Source organism: Macrosteles quadrilineatus, unplaced genomic scaffold (assembly GCF_028750875.1).
Source record: "Macrosteles quadrilineatus isolate MER2022 unplaced genomic scaffold, UCM_ALF_1.0 Scaffold_1__1_contigs__length_201487025, whole genome shotgun sequence".
NCBI classification, from domain to species: domain Eukaryota; kingdom Metazoa; phylum Arthropoda; class Insecta; order Hemiptera; family Cicadellidae; genus Macrosteles; species Macrosteles quadrilineatus.
Genome location: NW_026542594.1, coordinates 153412665 through 153432256, shown reverse-complemented (window position 1 = coordinate 153432256; position 19592 = coordinate 153412665). Strand labels below are relative to the sequence as shown.

The following is a 19592-nucleotide window of genomic DNA, read 5'->3' as shown; positions in this document are numbered from 1 at the left end:
GCGGCTTCACGTTGGATGAAATGCGTTCATCCGAGACATTTAAATTAACTTGAAAAAAGTCGCACTAATGTTCGTAGATATAATCCGCGGCTCGATAGGACCAAGAATCCGTGGCTCGAAAGGACCAAAAATGTGCGGCTCGAAAGGACCAAAAATCCGCGGCTCGAAAGGACCAAAAATCCGCGGCTCGATAGGACCAAAAATTTGCGGTGTTATTATAATAAAGAGTAAAAGGTCGAGGGTTTTGGTATAAAAGAGGTTTAATTTATGAGAGAAATAATGAGTACATGTTGTTATGAGAGGTGATTCGCGATGAATGAATCCAACAATGGATAATGGTCATATGATGGGATGTTAAATACAAAGACATTTAAAATTAATACTAAAAAACAAAGACACTTGACTGAACACTATAAGTTATACAAATTGCAAGAGTTTTAAGCAAACGCAAGGTGAACAATCAACATAAAAATTATATTTTATAAGGGGTTTCAATGATTAAAAATCAATAGCTTCAGTATTGTTTATGTGTTTTATATGTTTAAGACTCAAAATAATCAGTAAACTATAGGCTTTAATTTGAGCTATTGATCGTTTCATTTAGTTATGTTCAAGATACTGTATTACTCAATCAAAAATCATAATATTAATTATTTCTCGGATATGATATTTACTTCAACACTGCAGAGAAGCATGGGTCCTCTAGTTAGCATATGAATGTTGTGGGTTTTTTAAGAACAGAACCACGTGTTTTAATGTGAACAAAGTGTATGTGTTTACATGGTAATACATACAGCTTTGTAAATAATAGTGTCTTAGTTGATATTTTTTATGTGACTGTCTTACTTGAGAAAAACTGAATTTTTAAATATAAGCTTTTATAAAAAAAAGTGATGAATTATTTTGAATGAAAACCATACACGTTAACAAAATTTACATATCATCTATACGCTGGTTTCCTAGAATGATTGTGGATTTCATGATGTTTGAAATGCCGCTACGTAGACTATAGTTCCATCTTGTCAAGATCAACAAGGACGACTAGGAAGCACAGCAATTTTAGTCAAAACTCGACGGCTTAATCTTTGTCTTCGATCACCTTCCGATTGATTATACAAATTATTAGCATGTAACAAATGGGTTATGGTTTTAAACGCTTGAATCAATGCAAATGTGAATGTTAATAAACTTTTGTAACGATAAAATATTTAGTGTTTTCACTTATATACTCACCATCACATAAAGCCCTCTTATGCAGTTATTAGTAGCCAATAGCCAAAATGGTAGAATCCGAAACTATAACGGGTTGATTTCTAGGTTATAACTGTACCACCCTGTTTCAGAATAAGTGACTAACTCTTGGGTTTAAACTTAATAATATAATGTAAATGCAGGTCTCCAAAAATGCCTAAAATTACATCTCTGAGTTCTTTAACCCCCTTTATTTAGAAAAAACTTGTAGCTAATGTAATTACACCAATATTTTATCTTTACACAAATGTTCTCTTCACTTAAAATTGTAGGTAAAAATAATTATGAAGCTCAATGGTGAAGGTCAATAACAATCCTTATATATAATACGTGAAAGCGATTTCTACTAAACACTACTCCTCTGTTAATAATGGACGGATTTTTACAAACGATGTGTCAAAATTAATTACTTTATGTGAAGACGCCCCCTTTCACCAATATGTGTAGTAAAAGTCCTCGGGCTTTGCCCCACAGGCCATTAAAACCCCAATGTATTTCTTTTGAAGAACATTTACTAACACAGCTGTTTAAATCTTACTTCATTAGTGGAAAATTGTCATGTGTCAAGATATTTTGCATCATGTGTACATGTTATTCGTTGAATATAACCAAACAGCACACGGTTTAATAAAGCAAGTATTGGGTCAAATACAAATAAAGATCAGAATTCAATAATATTTTCCGTGGATTTTTAAAAACCGAATTATTTTCTCCTGTATTCTCACCCTGTAGCGAAGCACGGGCAGAGCAACTAGTCCTTACATATAATACGTGAAGGCGATTTCTACGAAACACTATGAAATTGCTCGAATTCGAGCAACAGGTGTACTAATATATATGAAACACTGATGACTCCGCTCAATTTTGTGGATGCCTCTGCAAACGCCACCTAGTTAATTTACACTAATACTGTTTACTCACAAGACGTTAAATACAAATAAATACATCATCAGACCCAATGCGCGAAACATTTCAGTGAGTAAACAGTGTAAGTGTAAATATATTATTACAAGTGCTATTTGACATATTTTATACTTTCAGCTAAAAAATATTATCCTATGTTTTCATTTGTAATTAATGTTCTTTTTCTGGCCAACACGGCTTTTTGCTTTGTCGGATCGGCCGTGTTACCGGCTGGCCCGTTTTAACGAGTTTGTACTTAATGATCATTACTAAATGATCATCCCATAGATCAATTGCGGTCTGAATACATGTTTAACAGTGAAATCTATTGAATGACACAAACAATTGTATTGTATTAGTAGAGAGGACACAAACAATGTCCATACCTTATCACCAAAGGTAGGCTGGAATCACCCTCGAGTTCAGATCGCAAGCTATGTAGATTCAACTCACTCTCGGGTATACTTCCTCCACTGTACTTGGGTATACTGACTCGCTTTGTAATGGGTGGCTTGCCCAAGTCATGAGGCATTTTAGTACCTGGATAATCAAAAGAGAGAACGTAATTAGGTTATAAATACAAAGTAGAATTTGTATCCACTGGTGTTTTCTCCCAGTGATCATATATTAAATAAAATTCATACACAAACCAAATTATTCAATGCAACAAATTTATAGATTCGGCAATGTAGTTACTTTACAGTTACAGTGACTAAAGTTGGACTCAGTTAGGGCCTACTAGGATTTTTATGTTCCAAATTTACAAGATTTTACAAGAAATTTACAACTATCTAAAAGTTTATATTATTACTTTTGATTCTAAATATGTTATTCTAAAAAGCACTGTTAATATTGTAAAGAACACAGTTTAGCTATGAAAGGCAGTTACAACTGCTAAAGTTTTCTACAAAAAAAGAAACCTACTGTAAGAGATGACACAGTCAAAGGAGTAAACAAAGTAGTGCGGTGCTCTGTTGTCGTTTTTAATATGTCCAGTTTTTTCTCATTTTTTCATGGAAAGCTATAAGGCTTTAGCTGATGGCTGGCCGAAGAGTTGGCCCTACTCACACAAATACAATGCAAGGGATTAGGACAGACCATTGACCTGTCATGCGAGTCATCACTAACTCACAGCAATTTGACCAAATCTTTTGTATTTTACCCTCTCATAATTGATCTAAAACTATTAATGATAAATAGGACCAAACTGTTGCTAGAAATTACAATTAGTAAATAGGAAACTGTACATTTTGCAGACCCCAAAAATAATGTAAATTGTAAAAATCTTTTCTGGTTTTTTTTATAGATGGTTGAAATATTTCACTAGTTTCAGCTTAGTTCTCATAAATAGAAAGGTAAATTTGTACCTATTTAAAACATTTAAACAATAGGGAATAGAAATTAAATTAGTGGAAGTGATTTCTCCAAACCTTTTGTCAACCTTAACAATCCACTATCCCATATACTTGGCTTAAAATACCTACATTAGTATGGTCGCCATTTCATAAGAAAGTATTAAATTATAAAGTATTTAAGTACAATTTAGAAGATCAAAGCAGTTAAAACTATATTATTTACCCAAGCACATTGTCTTACTAATCTGTCTAAAGGTACGAACAAAGCAGAGCCGGGGTAGACGCGGGTATCTGGGATGGTATTCAGGTACTGTACTCGCTTACTAGCTGAGTACTGGTACCTGGCCAGTATGAGGGGGGCACACGACGCTCTACGCTTACTGACTTATTACCACTCAATATGGAAGGACTTGATGAAATGTTATTGCTCAAAAGCTCTGCTGTTAAGAGTTTTTTTTTTATAGTTGATTAAGACTGAACTGTTCACCCTTTGAATTTAAAAGGCAAGATTTTCATTTATACAAGAAGATGAGAAACCATTTTGACAGGTTTTGTGAATATCTCTATGAAACCTGATACCTTACATGTTGAATTTAGCAGCCTCCAGAATGCAGAAGAATTGGTGGACCTTTCACACCAATCCTGTTAGACAAGAACAACTTGTACAGTACGGTAACTAACATTACTTTACCTAGCCACCTTTACATCCCTATTAATCTAGGATGGGTGCCTATACTGTCAGTAAAATCTCAAAAGGAACTGTAAATGCTTTGTGGAAAGAATTTTATAATAATTTTGACCATCTACAATCCCTGAGCCCATCAGGCAACCAGCCAGGCTCCGCTGTGTGCAGGTATGTTGTCAACCATCCTGGCACTACTTTGTAGGTGGGCCTACTATAATACAGTCCCATTATCATTTTATAAATCCACCCCCTCTGTAAAAACAATTTTAAAAGTTTGCAATCAGAGCAGACCATATTATTCACTTCTCAGACTTGACCCTGAGTTATAAATATTAAATAAAATAATTCCCGCTCATTGGATTGTACTCTCTTGATCCGTTGGTCGGGTTTAGGCCCTTTAATGCGCTGAAGGTTACTATTCAGTGGTAGCCGCTTAGGTTCTATAAGTGCATTGACCAAAATAAATAGGTCCTATTAGATAATGTAAATACAAGTTACACTACATAAATGTAGAGTGTTATTATATTTTTTTTGTTAATCTTTTATGATCACATTACTGTACCTAAACAGAGTCTGCTTATGTGTAGTAATAAACACAATCTAAAAGGTTTTACAAATTATTTTGAGTTTTTACAGGAAAGCAGAAATTGTAGTCACACAACTTAATGTCAACAACACCAGTTATTGACCAATGTGGGCAGGACTCAGTTCCTCTACCACAGTTTCTTTTAAAAAACGCAACCAGGCAAATCATAGGGGAAACTAGCAGGTTGCAAATTGTATGACAATTTAGCAGTTGCTTTTTATAGTGAAACAGCGCAAACCTTTGCTGCTGTTTAATAATGCGACCTCAGTAGTAATTGTTACCTTGTTTTTTTTTTAGTTAACAAGGAAAATAAAAGTAATCGAGATATTTTAACAGTTGTTTACTAGCATCATAGAGTTATTGAAAAGCTATAAACAAATTTTAATACTCATAGTTTGTGAAATAGTAATATGTATACACTAGGCCTATGCCAAACCCAAACAGAATAATACCCAAAAGCCAACTAAAATAATTAATTAATACACACGATTTTGCAGAGGTCTGTGGTCTGTCAGTCCATCAAAGTTTTAAAATGTTAACAAGGACACAAAAATAGAATGTATTACCGTAGGTATGATTTCAGGCCAATATTTTTGCAAACTGTAGATTATACATTTTTAGTCAACATTTACTTTAGACCTACTACTAATTTGTTGATTTTTTTGTTCAATAAACTTGCAATAATTGTTTTCCAATATGGTAACAGTAGTTGATGTATGTACTGTCTGAAATAATGTCACTAAGCCATAAGTATTTTCATCTCTACAAATTCTATATCATTAAGTTTATAAAAACGCTCTTCCTCTCGTATTGCATTAAGATTAAACAAACATTTAAGAGTAATTTTATATTTTTATAAGAACATTAATTAAAAAAAAAAAACAGTTAAATGACAGGGTATGAAATCATACATGTTTTTATGGTTGAGTATGCCTAATAGCACTTTACAACTTATATCAAACTAGCTGATTACCCACAGGCTTCACCCCGTTTTACTTCATAATAAGTAGGCCTATTATTAAAACTATCGATTGGTTAAGCTGAAATTAACAAAACAGAATGCAGTTGTATAGTAATACAAACAATCACACATGATTTTAATAAGGTAATAAATTGAAAGAATAACAAACAAATGTACAGCTGAGGTATTTTTAGCATTAGGTACCGGTAATGGAAAGTTCCCTTTAGAAAGGAATTACAACCTTAAAGGGCAATTTATGAAATAATGGATAGTTAAGCGCAAGGTTTCTTGACATGACGGACATTTTAAGTACTGTATATGGTTTATGGGGGTATGACTTTTAGTTTTCTCGAAAGTTCATGGGTACTTTGGGATTTATATATGGATACGTCTTATTCTAAAGTTAAAAGTTTTGTTAACATGTTCATCTACATATTTTTAAATTAAAACTTTGCAAACAATTAAAAATGCAAACCTAAACAATGTATCCTTTCAAACCATAGCATAACATAATCAAAATAAAAACAGTTAAAATAATAAAGGAAAGCAATTGATTAAGGGGAACAACTATTTTATCTCATTTGTCATTCGATACATCAAGTCTTCTTTCTGTTGTTACATTTTGTCTGATTGTTAAAAAGCTATTTTTAAATGTAGCCTACAGTAGACCCCCTCTTAAGCGACCTTATCGGGACCAGACCAAGGTCGGATAGCTCAAAAGGTCGGTTATTAACAACACTTACCTCCTTTTTTTCTTAAGTATTGACTATAGAAAGCACAAATAAATCCAAAACTCGGTAAAGTCAAATACTTTCAGAGGAATAGATATAGTATATAGTATAGACTTGGTATAGCCTAGTCATAGTCAATAAAAATTCTTATTTTAATTCTTTTTACTAATATCAATTAATGCTTTCCAAATCCATTGTAATACAGTACAGAATATATTTTCAAATTTAAAGATCAGCCTACAAGATGCAAGTATTTGTTGGAAAATATAAAATAACTTATTCTTGGTAGGCCTAGGCTAACATCCTGTAGAGTTTAGCGTGTTGATATTGTGACCATCACCAAGCGTGGGAGCGGAATGCTGAGATTCCTAGAAAGTGGCGTTTAAACCCAACTGCTCACAAAACAAGGTCGGTCAATTAAAACAAAATATAATATTTTGCGAGGGCAGATAGTCTGATTATTGGTTAATGTGAGGCTGATTAAGAGGGTGTCTACTGTAATGGAGTAGGCACCTAAACTATTGGTAGGTGTATACAGTAGTAGGGCCTACCAGTACTGTAGGCCAATGTTAAAAATATACAATAGGCTACACGTAACAATAAAATTACATAGAAGTTTGTAAAGAAAAAAAATAAGTTTGATTAAAGCAATTGAGATTGTATAGACCTCTACAAACTGTGTTTACTAGGATAGGTCCTTAACCATACACTTTAATCTCTGCTTCAACAGCAGTTTTAAGAAGTTCATTACAGTGCTCTTGATCAATTTTATTCTCCTCAACAGCTTGCAGCAGAGCTGATGTATTTCCAACTAGAGTCTTCTCGACTTCTTTTAATATTTTTACAGTTGTTTCATCATAATAAGCTTTCTTGTGTAGTTTGTACAGTTGATGCTGGCGATCTACCTTGAATTGAAATCTTGGCTTAGCTTTGGCTGGATCTTGAGTAAATGCTGGACTTATAATTTCGGGAGGTATAGTTGGTTTTGAAGTGAAGACAAATGGTTTAAAAACACTGACAGAAGGGTCTGGAGTCGCTGTCACCCAGTGACAAGAAGGTTTTTTACTTTCAGAGCTACTTAACACTGACACCCAACTTCCTGAAGTGTGGAACGGATCATCTGCAGGTCTACAAATGCCTGAATCTTTGTTACGAAGGACTTGAAACATCTTTTCTGTGTCAAACTGTTTATCAGAAGACAAATTGCGAAGAATATTCCGGCCGGCTTCTTCTCTGTTGCATCCCTGACTGGAAAGTACACTTTTGAAATCAAACTCTCCCTCTCCTGACCACAATTTTTCTTCTTTAACATATTTTAAGAGGTCTTTAGACATGGCAGAAATATTAGTCCCTATGCTTAAACAGTTGGATATGTTTTTAGGACCAGACTTAATTTTCTCTGCTGCCCACAACTTGCCAGCTGTTTCTAAAACCCAGGCTTCTTTCTTGTCTGCAATGAGAAAAGAGTTGTGATATAATAACTGAGTGTCTGTATCAGAACACGGTCCACCTTGGCCATATTGTTCTAACAACTCTGTAATAACACCTACAGCCTCGCTGCCAGTTGTAGCCCTTTCAAGTCCAAGCCTCAAAAGATCCATTCCAAGAAGTCTCTCGGTTTTCATATTATCATCTACTTCAGTCCAGACAGCTTCGTTACCAATGACTACCCCATGATTATTTGATCCCATTTCTGCCCCCCACATCCAAGATGGCTTGCTCAGAAGGACAGCATTAGTTGTACGGTAGTTGATTGATCAATTTCTATATAAGTACATTGCAGTTTAGATCCCGATTGACATTTTTTGTGTGGGTAGTATACAACTTCTTGAACCTCTCCATATGGTCTATCTGAGTTTTTACCAAAGATTATATCTCCATGTTTGGTTAAAGGTGGAAGAACAACAAACGTATCACATCCATAAAGATTCATTGTGTTAGCTTAACCTCAAAAATTATCAAATCGGTCAGGTATGAAGTGACAAACTATTTATGCATTAAGAATGAAATAGTTGGACCTACTTATGACAATAAATTGTAAGCCTGGTAATAATAAACAGCTTTATAAACTGAAGTAGGCCTAATTACAAATACAAACAATTGTATCGTAGAAACCCAACGGGTAGCCTAATCAATAAAGGGAACAGTAATCTGCTATAAAGGCTAGGCCTAAACTATGAAGAAATAAATATAGAAGGAAACTGTTGTCACTAATCCATTAATAAACACTCACGTTGATAAGATCGAGATCCCAGAATTTTTATCAAACACTACCTCTACGGCATTTTTTCCTCCTTAATCTTAAGGTCGATCCAAACTCCAACTCCAATCTAAGTTTCAAGTTGTTATTTTTGTATTCGTATTGTATAGTTCCATCCAATCCAACCAACAAATTTATCTTGAAACAGCTGAAATGCAAAGCAACAGCTGATTAAAATGCAAAGGTTGAGTGAAGCAACCTGTACCATGGCATAGATTAAAAAGACTCCTTTGTGCGTGGTTTTGGTTAATTTATAATCAAGGCAACAATAAATAAAAAAAGTTTATTTAGTGTTGCCTTACTATGATACGACACTCCGAAAATATTTATTCAATGAAAATATTTCTTCAACTTGAATGCATAACTTTGAAACAAAACATTTAAGCATACAATGAACCAGAGTAGGTAATTAATCTATCGTGATAAATTTAAATTAGTATCAACTAAAGTTCGACCAAAAGCACGGCCACCTTTAACTCCTGGTATAATTGGCAACGTCGCAAGTGGTTTTGTTTAGTGACAGACGTCCTATAAGATAACATGGCAGACAGGTGACATCAGCTCATTAATTCGCACTTTATTGATGTAAATTTATGAACATAAATTCATTAAAATATTGAAAACTAGCTGTACTCGCGGGCTTTGCCCCGCTTAACTTCATAAGTATTCGCATGGCTCAATCACATCCTGGTTGAAGTTCGTTCGCTACGCTCACTCACCTTCAGGTTGGAAATCGTTCGCTGCGCTCACTTGTTTTCAGGTTAGCTTGTTCGCTACGCTTACTCACCTCCAGGTTGATGTTCGTTCGCTACGCTCACTCACCTTTTGGTTGCAAATTAGCTGTTGTCATAAATTAAAAAAAAGACATCCCTTTTGTTGTTTATAATACTATGATAAAGGTTTTTATGTTTTTAATATTTAACATTGGAGAATTTAAACGTTGTTGAGTGCACAGGTGTGCTGCGATTGGGGTTTAATACATTTGGACTTATTCAAAAGTAAAATAGTTTTCTGTGCTGCACCACAGAAAACATACTACTATAACCACCGGTTATAGTAGTATGTTTTCTGTGGCTGCACTCTGTAGAAACACTGTGGCACTATTTCAAATCATGACTAGCTAATACAGAATGTGATCATTCAAACCTTCAAAACAGTTGGTGAATGTAAACATCTGCTTTTAAATTATATTTATTTGTAAACATTGTAGATCAAAAAGTCTGACATTGGCCCACTTAAAACCCTCTGGGGCAGAACGGCAGAACCATGGGCAGAACCCTTTTGACGGATCTGCACCTAACTTCACTCGAACCATCCTTGAAAGATGCTAAATAATGCCTGAAAGTTTCATTACAATCTGTCGAGCGGTTTCGGAGTCCATAACGTATATACACACATACACACACACATACATAGTTCCTCTTTTATAGATATCCCTAGTAGCACAAATATATATTAAATACATATGAATAAATATATTTAAAATCTATTTGATATATCTCAAGTGTGTATTAATGTCAATTTTATATAATATTTAAAACATATTAAATATATAAAAAATATGTTTTTGAATCTATTAAATATTAAAAAAATATGTTCCAATAATATATTTTAGTGAATAATATTTAAATAAAAAATTTATTTAATATAACTTCCAAACATCCTATGGGGCCTAAACATAAAAACACAGAATAATAAAGATTTAGTATGAAAAGCACAATTATCAGTTGTGTAAATTGATTATAAATAGTTCACTAAAACAAATTTTGAAAAAAAATTATTGGATAAATTTTTTTGGCCCGGACGGGTCTCGAACCTGGGTCCTCCTCCTTATGAGCCTCATACCTTACCTCTGAGCTATTTGTGACTGTTGGTAGGATTAGTTTTCAAATGATGAAAGAGTGGCCGTCAGTTGCAATGGTTGCAATACTTGAAATATCTTTGATACCGGTACTACAGTATAATATGATTCTGTTAACTATATGCGTATTTTTTTCTTTACGTGCATGATAGAGTGACACCATTCAGAGTATGTATTATTATTTAGTTAATTTTAACGCTTTCACAATGGCAATTATCATACAAAAAATGCATGTATAAATTGATAGACACTATAAAAAACAAAAACATGCTAATTATTTATTTGCTAATTATAATAGATTATAGGCTGTATATTCTACAAATATATTATTATTTTATTAATAAAAATATCTGACGTGTTTCAAAATATATTTATAAATACTTTAAATATATAATATAGTTTCAAAAATATTTTATATATATATTTAAAATATTCTCAACACAAATTTTTTTTAAATATTTAATAGGAAAAATATACATATAAAATATGTATATTATAGATTCTATACTTATTTTATCAATATATATTATTTATATATTTTATTCGAGGTTTTTTTTTAGGGAGAGGAGGGAAAATGCTTTTATGCACACAGGTAGCCAGCCTGTAGTGTGAGACTCCTGATTTGACAAACCAAACTTATTTCAAGCTTGAATCAAGTATTTTTTCAATTTATATTTAGATTAGATAGTTCAAGTGTTATTCAAATTAGATGTTTCAATTTTTATTCAAATTAGATATTTCAAGTTTTATTAAAATTGGATCTTTCAAGTTTTATTCAAACTGGAAGAGCGGGAACTTCGACGCATGATATTAACTTGAATCAAGTTTACGGACCCATCCGAGCAAACTTGATTCAAGTTTGCAGATTTGACAAATCAAACTTGTTTCAAGCTTTAATCAAGTATTTTTTGCTATCTGGGGAATCTATCATAGACTACTCACTAAAAAATCCCCTCTACTCTGTTGGACACAGAGCAACAATTGAACAATGTGAATTGTTTGTCACATTACTTCAAGTCAGGCCAACATGTGACCTATGCCCTCAGGGCTCTCACTGTTTTTGGCATTTAGATACTTTATGACGTACACCGCATCCCGGTCAAGGTCGAGCTTCTTGTCGCTGAGAATACCCTGGATGTAATGTGACACACAGGTCCAATTGTCCTCACCATCCGTCATCATCGGTATGATCGTGTCCACTGACAGCAGTCCTAATAACTGTTGAGCCTCCAGGCGGGGCCTTTCCCAACGCTGGCAGTGGAAAAAGGTATGTTCCACGTCATCGGGAATGCCTGGGCAGTATATGCAGTCGGGTGGCACAGCTTTGCCCATCCTGAACAGCTACGACCGGAAAAAGCCGTGACCCGTCAGAAATTGGGTGAGGTAGAAGTCCACCTCTCCGCACCGCCGATTAACCCAAGGTTGGACTTGCTGATCCCGCCAGCTAAGCTTGCTGTCCACCATAATCCCAAGGTACTTGGCAGAACGAACGGTCTGGACTTCGACGGCCCCTACCCTCAACGGCACGATGGTGTCAATCTTTTTTTTTTTTGTTAATATCACGATCTCAGTTTTGCTCAAAGCAAGCGAGAGACCGTGCTGGTCTGTCATCCATGCGTTTATAGTACGCATAACTCGGTTCAGCTTTAGCTGAGCCATCTCAACACTACGTGCAGCTATCAAAACTGCAACGTTCTATCAAATACAACTATATATAAAATATTTATAAAATACATATTTGTGCTACTAGGGATATATAAAACATGATAAAACATACAGAATTGAAACCCGAAACAATATGAATTAAAAATCTATATCTGTACATTTTAAGCTTCTGGTAACCGATCTTTCGTAAATACACAAATACCATTAGCTGCTTCCAAACAAAACAGCTGTTACAACACCACTTACGACGTTGCCACTTCGAAAGCCGCGGCCTGGAGTTAAAGGCGGCCGTGCATCAACTCATTGATTCGCTTATTATTGATTTAAATTTAAATTTATTAAAATATTTAAAATGAAATATACAGAATCGGAAAACCAAAACAATTATACCTTAATTGAAAATCAATATCCGTACATTTAAAGTGGAGTCAAATAGGTTCATATTAACATTTGACATTGGCATACTTTAGTCCAGTAACCAAGCTTTCATAAATAATACACAAATATACCATAGCTGCTTCCAAACAAAACAGCTGTTTCAACCACGGCCGAATTTAACTACAGGCCGCGGCCTGGTAAAATTGACAACGTCGCAAGTGGTGTTGTTTAGTATGTATCCTACCGAGAATTTTCATAGGAAGTCCCAAAGAAACCCCGTCAAATGCATTTGTTTGTGTGGGAAATGTGCAATATCCTAGAACGCGATCCTAGGGACATTCTCAAATCCTGGGATCTCTGTGGGATATGTGGAAACTGGTCAGGGTTTCCTGGGAATATCCTGTACTGTTTGGGTTTGCGTTCATTCCTAAACCATTTTGTAGATCTCCAAAAATACACAAATAATATTCAAACTTTGTTGTACCCCTATAGGGGTATATTAGTAAATTAGGGAGAAAATTCCATAAAACTGAAATTCATATTCTTTATTCTTAAGGCCGGTCTATACGCAAAGGATTTACCGTACGTTTTACCTGCGAAAGTAAATCATTGCAGTCAAATCATTGCGTGTGTACCACAAAACTGTGGATTTTTGAGAACTGTGCGGAGACGGAAGACTATTAATATAATTAATAAATAAAATATATTTATTTAATATAAAACTAAGGATAAAACTATTGCGGAGAGCATAGTTTTGACAACGTTTTCAGACAAGTCGTTGCGTGATGTGTACACTGTCATCCATTTCAACTCCATCTTAACGCTCAAACCCCCAGTATGCAGTTTTTGTCTTCTTGTGCTTTCAGAGGTATAAGTGGTTTTTTTTTATTACAATCGCAGATCTTCCCCAATGTTCCCGTGATTTTATTGTTGAATTCATCGAAATGTACAGAAGTGTTCCTTATGGAGGATCAAGAGAGTAAGGAACAGTGACTGTGATAAGAAAAAGACTTAAAGACTTTTGAAAAATACAAAGCAGTATATTTGAACGTGAACAGAGAAACTATTATGAAATTGGGTCTTTTTAGTAACCATCATCGTCGGCAACGTCTTGACCATAGTGAGGGCCATTGTCGCTCAGACTTATTCTTTGCTTTCTTGTAAAGCTTTGGTTCCACAGGATGCGGAATCTCCACCATGCGGTGCGTAATTTTTCGCAGCGGAAAATTTTGCAGCGAAAAATCTAGAGGGGGCGATCTACAGACTGCGAAAATAACGTTGCGGAGATTCAGTTCTGTCCAAACTAGTGACGAGTATGGATAGAAAGAGGAAAGCCCTTTTGGCTTTGATGCTATATGATGCCATTGATGATGATGTTGTCGATCTTTTATCTTTGTTAGCGTCAAGTCACAGTGATGGAAGTGACATATTTAAGAATCGAGACAGTGAAGGGGCCTATTTTTGGTATTTATTTAACAAAACTTAAGGCGTTTCAATCACGAGACCCCGTTTAACACTTGATACCCAAACATCTCAGGATAATTATTGTTCGTCAGGTCTACCATTTTCGACAGTTTATGTTAAATGTATTATAATAATTTATTTTAACAGTAAGTTTGTTGAAAATCGGTGTTGCGATTATAGGTGTTACTTTATAATCGTTTATCTATAACTCTTTTTACAGCACAAGACATAATGAAACTGCACGGTCACAATATTTGATGGCTCTTCTCCGCTGGCAGAATCCGCACTGCTACTGCTCTCAGACCAGTATGATTTCTCCGGCATGCGGAACGGAAATTTCGGGATGTGGAATCGCAAGTCAGTGGAAGACATGGGAACTCCATTAAACCAGTGTCGTTTTAATTCCGCAGCGGAAAAAATCGCACCGCACGGCGGAGATTCCGCATCCTGTGGAACCAGGCCTTAACACTAGCTGCAGAAATCGACCACAGTAACACATCTTCCATGATGCAAGCACATGCACTGAAAGTTATCACAAAACTGCACTATAAAAGTTGCTGAAACCTGTACCGTGTGGACGCATTTCTTTGCAACGACTTGACTGCAGCGTTTTACCTGAGCAGATAAAATGAAATATGGAGAATAAACCATTGCAGTTTCCTTGTTTATGGATATATTGTGATTGTGATCACTTGCACACCTACGTATTTTATCCTAGCCGAGCTCCCAAACTATTCCTACAATTGTACTATAATACCCCCTGCCGCAGCAAACCTGCAGACTAAGTGAATTTTAACTTGTCTGATTACATTTTTACTAACACATTTCCATAAATAAGTCATATTTATTCCCTATTTAAATAACAATAGATTTAACAAGTGCTTAGATTTGCTGCTACGGGAAGGTAAAAAGTGTTTTTTGACCATACGTCAATAGTATAGAATGAAATAAATAAATTTGCCAAATTTTATCAATATTTATCCATAAACAAGTAAACTACAAAAATTTTCATTTTCTCCATAAGAATAACATGGGAATTTTAAATTACACTATTTTTGAATTTTCTCCGTGATTGTTAGGCATTCAACAGTGCTTCAATATACTAAATTATTTCTTTTTTTAAGCTCTACAAAACGGTTTGGAAAGAAATTGCAAAATGTTTTGTTTTAGGGTCAAAAATGGGAAAAACCCCCATTTTAGCGAATTTCCCATATAGGGAATAAGCTATTACCGTAGTACTCATGGTAAGACCTGGACGCGGGACCGATTTTTTTTTTCGTTTTGAGGTCCCTAGAGGCCAAAAACACCATCCGTTCAAATTCATATATATATATATATTTATATATATATATATATGTGTCCGTCAGCACGATAACTCGAGCAAAAATGATCCGATTTTGATGAAATTTGGTACAAACGTGTAAACCTACGTCTATTCGAACGAGTTCGCGATCCAGCATGATCGGACCATGGGAACGGGTGTTTACGGGGGGTTTTATGGGGTAAAAATAGGTTTTTCCCAATTTTGACCCAAAAAACATAAAATTTAGCAATTAATTTCCAAACCATTTTGTAGAGCTTCAAAAAACAAATAATTTAGTATATTGAAGCGTTATTATGCGCCTAATGGTTACGGAGAAAATTCAAAAAAATTGTAAATTTAAAATTCCCATGTTATTCTTATGGAGAATGAGTAAACTGTTGTAGTTTGCTTGTTTATGAACATATTTTGATCAAATTTGGAAAATGTTTTTATTTCTTACTAACTATTAACATTTTACGAAAAAAAAAAACAGTTTTACCCTCCCTGATGCAGCAAACCTAAGTACTTGTTAAACTAATTCTATTTAAATCGGGAATAAATGTTATATTTTTAAGTAGACATTTCAGTGTAAATCCAATCAGTCAAATGGAAATTCGCTTAGTCTGCAGGTTTGCTGCGGCGGGGGTATTTAGCTCATAAAACATAAACCCCATAAACTGGTGTCATTTAGCCCCATAAACCCCCGTTCCCATGGTCCGATTATGCTGGATCACGAACTCGTTCGAATTAACGTAGTAGGTTTACACGTTTGTACCAAATTTAATCAAAATCGGATCATTTTTGCTCGAGTTATCGCGCTAACGGACATATATATGAATTTCAACGGATGGTGTTTTTGGCCTCAAGGGACCTCAAAATGAAAAATTAAAAAGCTTATTCCCTATATGGGAAATTCGCTGGCACCTTGATCTTACCTATAGCAGCAAACCTAAGTAGGTCATACCTACTCATTAAATGTAATGTTTATTTTTAAATAGCAAATAAAGCAATAAAGCCAGAAGTCAGACTCCATTAGCTCTATTGCATTCTGCCATCAAAAGGAATCAGAGCAGACATGCTGTATGCAAGAGTTGATTGCAACCTGTGCCTATGTGTCTGTAAGGTTACTCCATGATTGCTGTAAATAATTTTGTTGATACATTTTTTTGGAAATTTTGAGAATGGGTCTGCTTGTTTTATTTCATAAAATGGACAGAAACCCTGTTTACCATTAATGAAAAGTTTTAACGAAATTGTGACTCTAAATTAAAGATCATCTCTATGTCTAAAACTATCATTTATCGCCAAGAGATACACAAATCAACAAGAGAATTCAGCATGAAAGAGAATCAGCAGCAGAATTTCATCTTACAGTTAAGGAAGATGACTATACACGTTGGGTTGGGCTACCGGGGGTGCTCAATGCCAAGAAGGTGGACAATTTGGTATCCAAATGTCATTTGGTGACTTTTAAAGCCATTTTTTACGTCTATATAGCTGCACCTTGAAACCTCTGTCGCGTCGGAACTTCACTAGGTGTGATATTGCTATTATGTCCACTTCGTCGTCTGACATTCACAAACGTTACAAGTACCAAGAGACACACTGTTTAAAGAACAAAATAAGATCATTAGTTTGAAGAATAAAAAATAAAACTTTTTTGGTCACCACTAGATAGACATTTTTATACATTTATACATTTCTATTACATTTTTTTTACAGCTCACCCATGTTCTGGCTCACCCCTTGCTTTGCTGAATACATGTTCCACGCACAGGTCATAGCTTATGTGGACGGACAAATACAAGGATAAAAAAATCTTGTGAAAACACTATGTTTGAGTCTTATTCTCTCAATAAATTCCCAATATAACTAAACCTTGTAGAAAAAATGCAACAATGCATACCAGCTAATCAGCAATGTATACAAAACATATGGATACCAAATGAGCTAATTTTGTCCTTAGACGTGTCTGAGCTTGTTAATTTGGGCTGTGTTAAAAAATGCAGTATTTATTGGTATAATAGGAGTAAAAGCTATGTTCAAGTGCAAACATTTTATTCACACATCTTAGTAAATCTTACCACATCAAAGAGCGAAATTATCTTAGAAATTATTACAAGTGTATAAAAACTGATTTCACAATACAGAGTTCATCTTCAAGTGGATAGAAATTGTTTATAACAGCATAATTGATTATATGACAGTGTATTGCTATTTACAGCTAAGTCAATCTCCTATTACTGTACAATGTAAAAAGCAAAGATTTATAGTATACACTAATAAAAAACAAATATAACAACAATAACTTTATGCTAAAGGCAGGATAAACCAATTCATACCACTCATTCTTACTGTATGTATATGGTAACAATTTTATAGGCTGTTACAAAGTGTAATAGTTTACATAGTTTTACTTATTATCTTCTGTAGAAAACAGAGTTTTTATTTATTAATAGACAAGAAAAAAATACACCTCTGTATCCAACAATAATATAGTTAACTAGTTATTATTTTCAACTCTTATGTCCATCTTATGTCCAATTGAAAAACTCAAAAACTAAGTGCTATTCAAGCTACAGTATCTGAATGATGAATTATATAAAATCAGTACCAGACCAGTGTGTTAATATGACAACATACAGGTTTAATGTATGCAATCTTTTGATTTTAAATTTGTAACTTAACATTACGGTACATTCAACATTTTAAACTAACATATTGTTCAACACATATAGCAACAATAATATAACCATAATATAATATAATCACATTTTATCCTAAATTAACTGTTTCAATCATACCATAGACAAATAGAATAAATATAGACCGACAGCAATGCTGCGGTTAGTGTTCCGGCGTCCACCACTAGGAGTGCCGTTTAGTTACGGCGCACACTGCTGCAGCATCTGCTAGTAGCATACGGCTCCTTGCCTGCAGTTTTGTGCGCCGAAACTACACGGCACTCCTAGCGGTGGACGCCGGATGCACTGCTGTCGGTCTATATTTATTCTATTTGTCTATGATCATACTCATATTGCATGCCATGGTTCACCAATGATTTATAATTAGTTAATTAGGAAATAAGTAAAAACAACATGTTTAGATCACAATCAACTACTCTTCACATCATGTTTGTTATACAACAAAATTAAACATGTTTAACATAACAATCTTTGTAAACAATCTGTGAGAATATTTTGTATTGATTGATTTAACAAACTATCTAACATACTCGTACACAACATATACTAAGAGATGGTAATAACTAATTTAAATGCACTTTTGCTATCAGGAATAGCCATATTTCATCAATGGATCACCCTCTTGCTTGCAATCATTAGCAATTGTTGTCCAGAGATCAATTAATTGTCCTGATAATTTTTAAAAATTTTTTTGAATTTTTTTATTGTACAGTGTAGCTATTGATGATTAAATACTAATCTATGTGATACATACGGTAGAAAGATTAATAGAATTAAACACTGTGTAAAATTGTATCAGAGTGAATTGGCCATACACACATCCTACTGAAAGCGGTTACAACAATCAGAATATTTGATTGTTTACATAATCTGACTATTTTTCATACTGTGTCCATGTGCGTGTTTAGTCATAACTGAAAGAAATCAAAAACAACACTTTATCTGTTGTAATTTCTATCTAAGGTTCTTAGAAATTTGGTTAAAATAGAATATAAAGGTATATAGTAGTAGATTGAAATAAATATTAATTATCAATTGTGAATAAAAACAAATAAGAGGCCACTTATTTATCCTTGGGCATAACAGATTCATCTGTCAAGAATAGAAACTGTGGTAGGATTGAGACATCTTTAGTCAAAAAATGTTATTTTTACTTTTAAAAAACTCGTTTCTGCAAGGTCCAATTCTTAGTAAGGGGTGCAATGCAAAATACTCAAAATTTCCCAACCTCTGGTTAACATCAAGATCTGGATATCATATGAATTACAATAACAAATTAAAACACAAAGCGAAAATTAAATTATTATAGCTACGAGAGCTCGCCCCGTGGTCAAAAACTCGACCAAAAGTATGAATTGTGCAAATTTGTTTATTGTGAACCCACACTGTAAAATAAAACATGGGATTGGAATTTCGTACATTTGGAATTTGGTCCAGTAGTATGGTTCAGGACAGTATGGTCAGGCTATAAGTTTTGCAAAAGT

The 19592-nt window shown here is 34.3% G+C and overlaps 2 protein-coding genes across 3 annotated transcripts in view; both read right to left on the bottom strand.

Moving 5' to 3' along the window:
• LOC128987696 (WD repeat-containing protein 37) overlaps positions 1 to 8805 on the bottom strand; it is a 49615-nt gene extending 40810 nt beyond the window's left edge. For both annotated transcript variants that reach the window (XM_054408694.1, XM_054408686.1), the window contains exons 1-2: positions 8706 to 8805; positions 2541 to 2694 (exon numbers count right to left, since the gene is read on the bottom strand). In XM_054408694.1, coding sequence (XP_054264669.1) covers positions 2541 to 2686 — 146 coding nt within the window. In that variant the 5' untranslated portion in view covers positions 2687 to 2694; positions 8706 to 8805. The remainder of the gene's footprint in view (positions 1 to 2540; positions 2695 to 8705) is intronic.
• LOC128987708 (secernin-2) lies at positions 5122 to 8760 on the bottom strand. The gene is given in 2 exon segments (XM_054408705.1): positions 5122 to 8223; positions 8226 to 8760. Coding segments are annotated over 2 exon segments (1233 nt in total). The 5' UTR covers positions 8406 to 8760; the 3' UTR covers positions 5122 to 7170.
• Positions 8806 to 19592: the final 10787 nt, after the last annotated feature.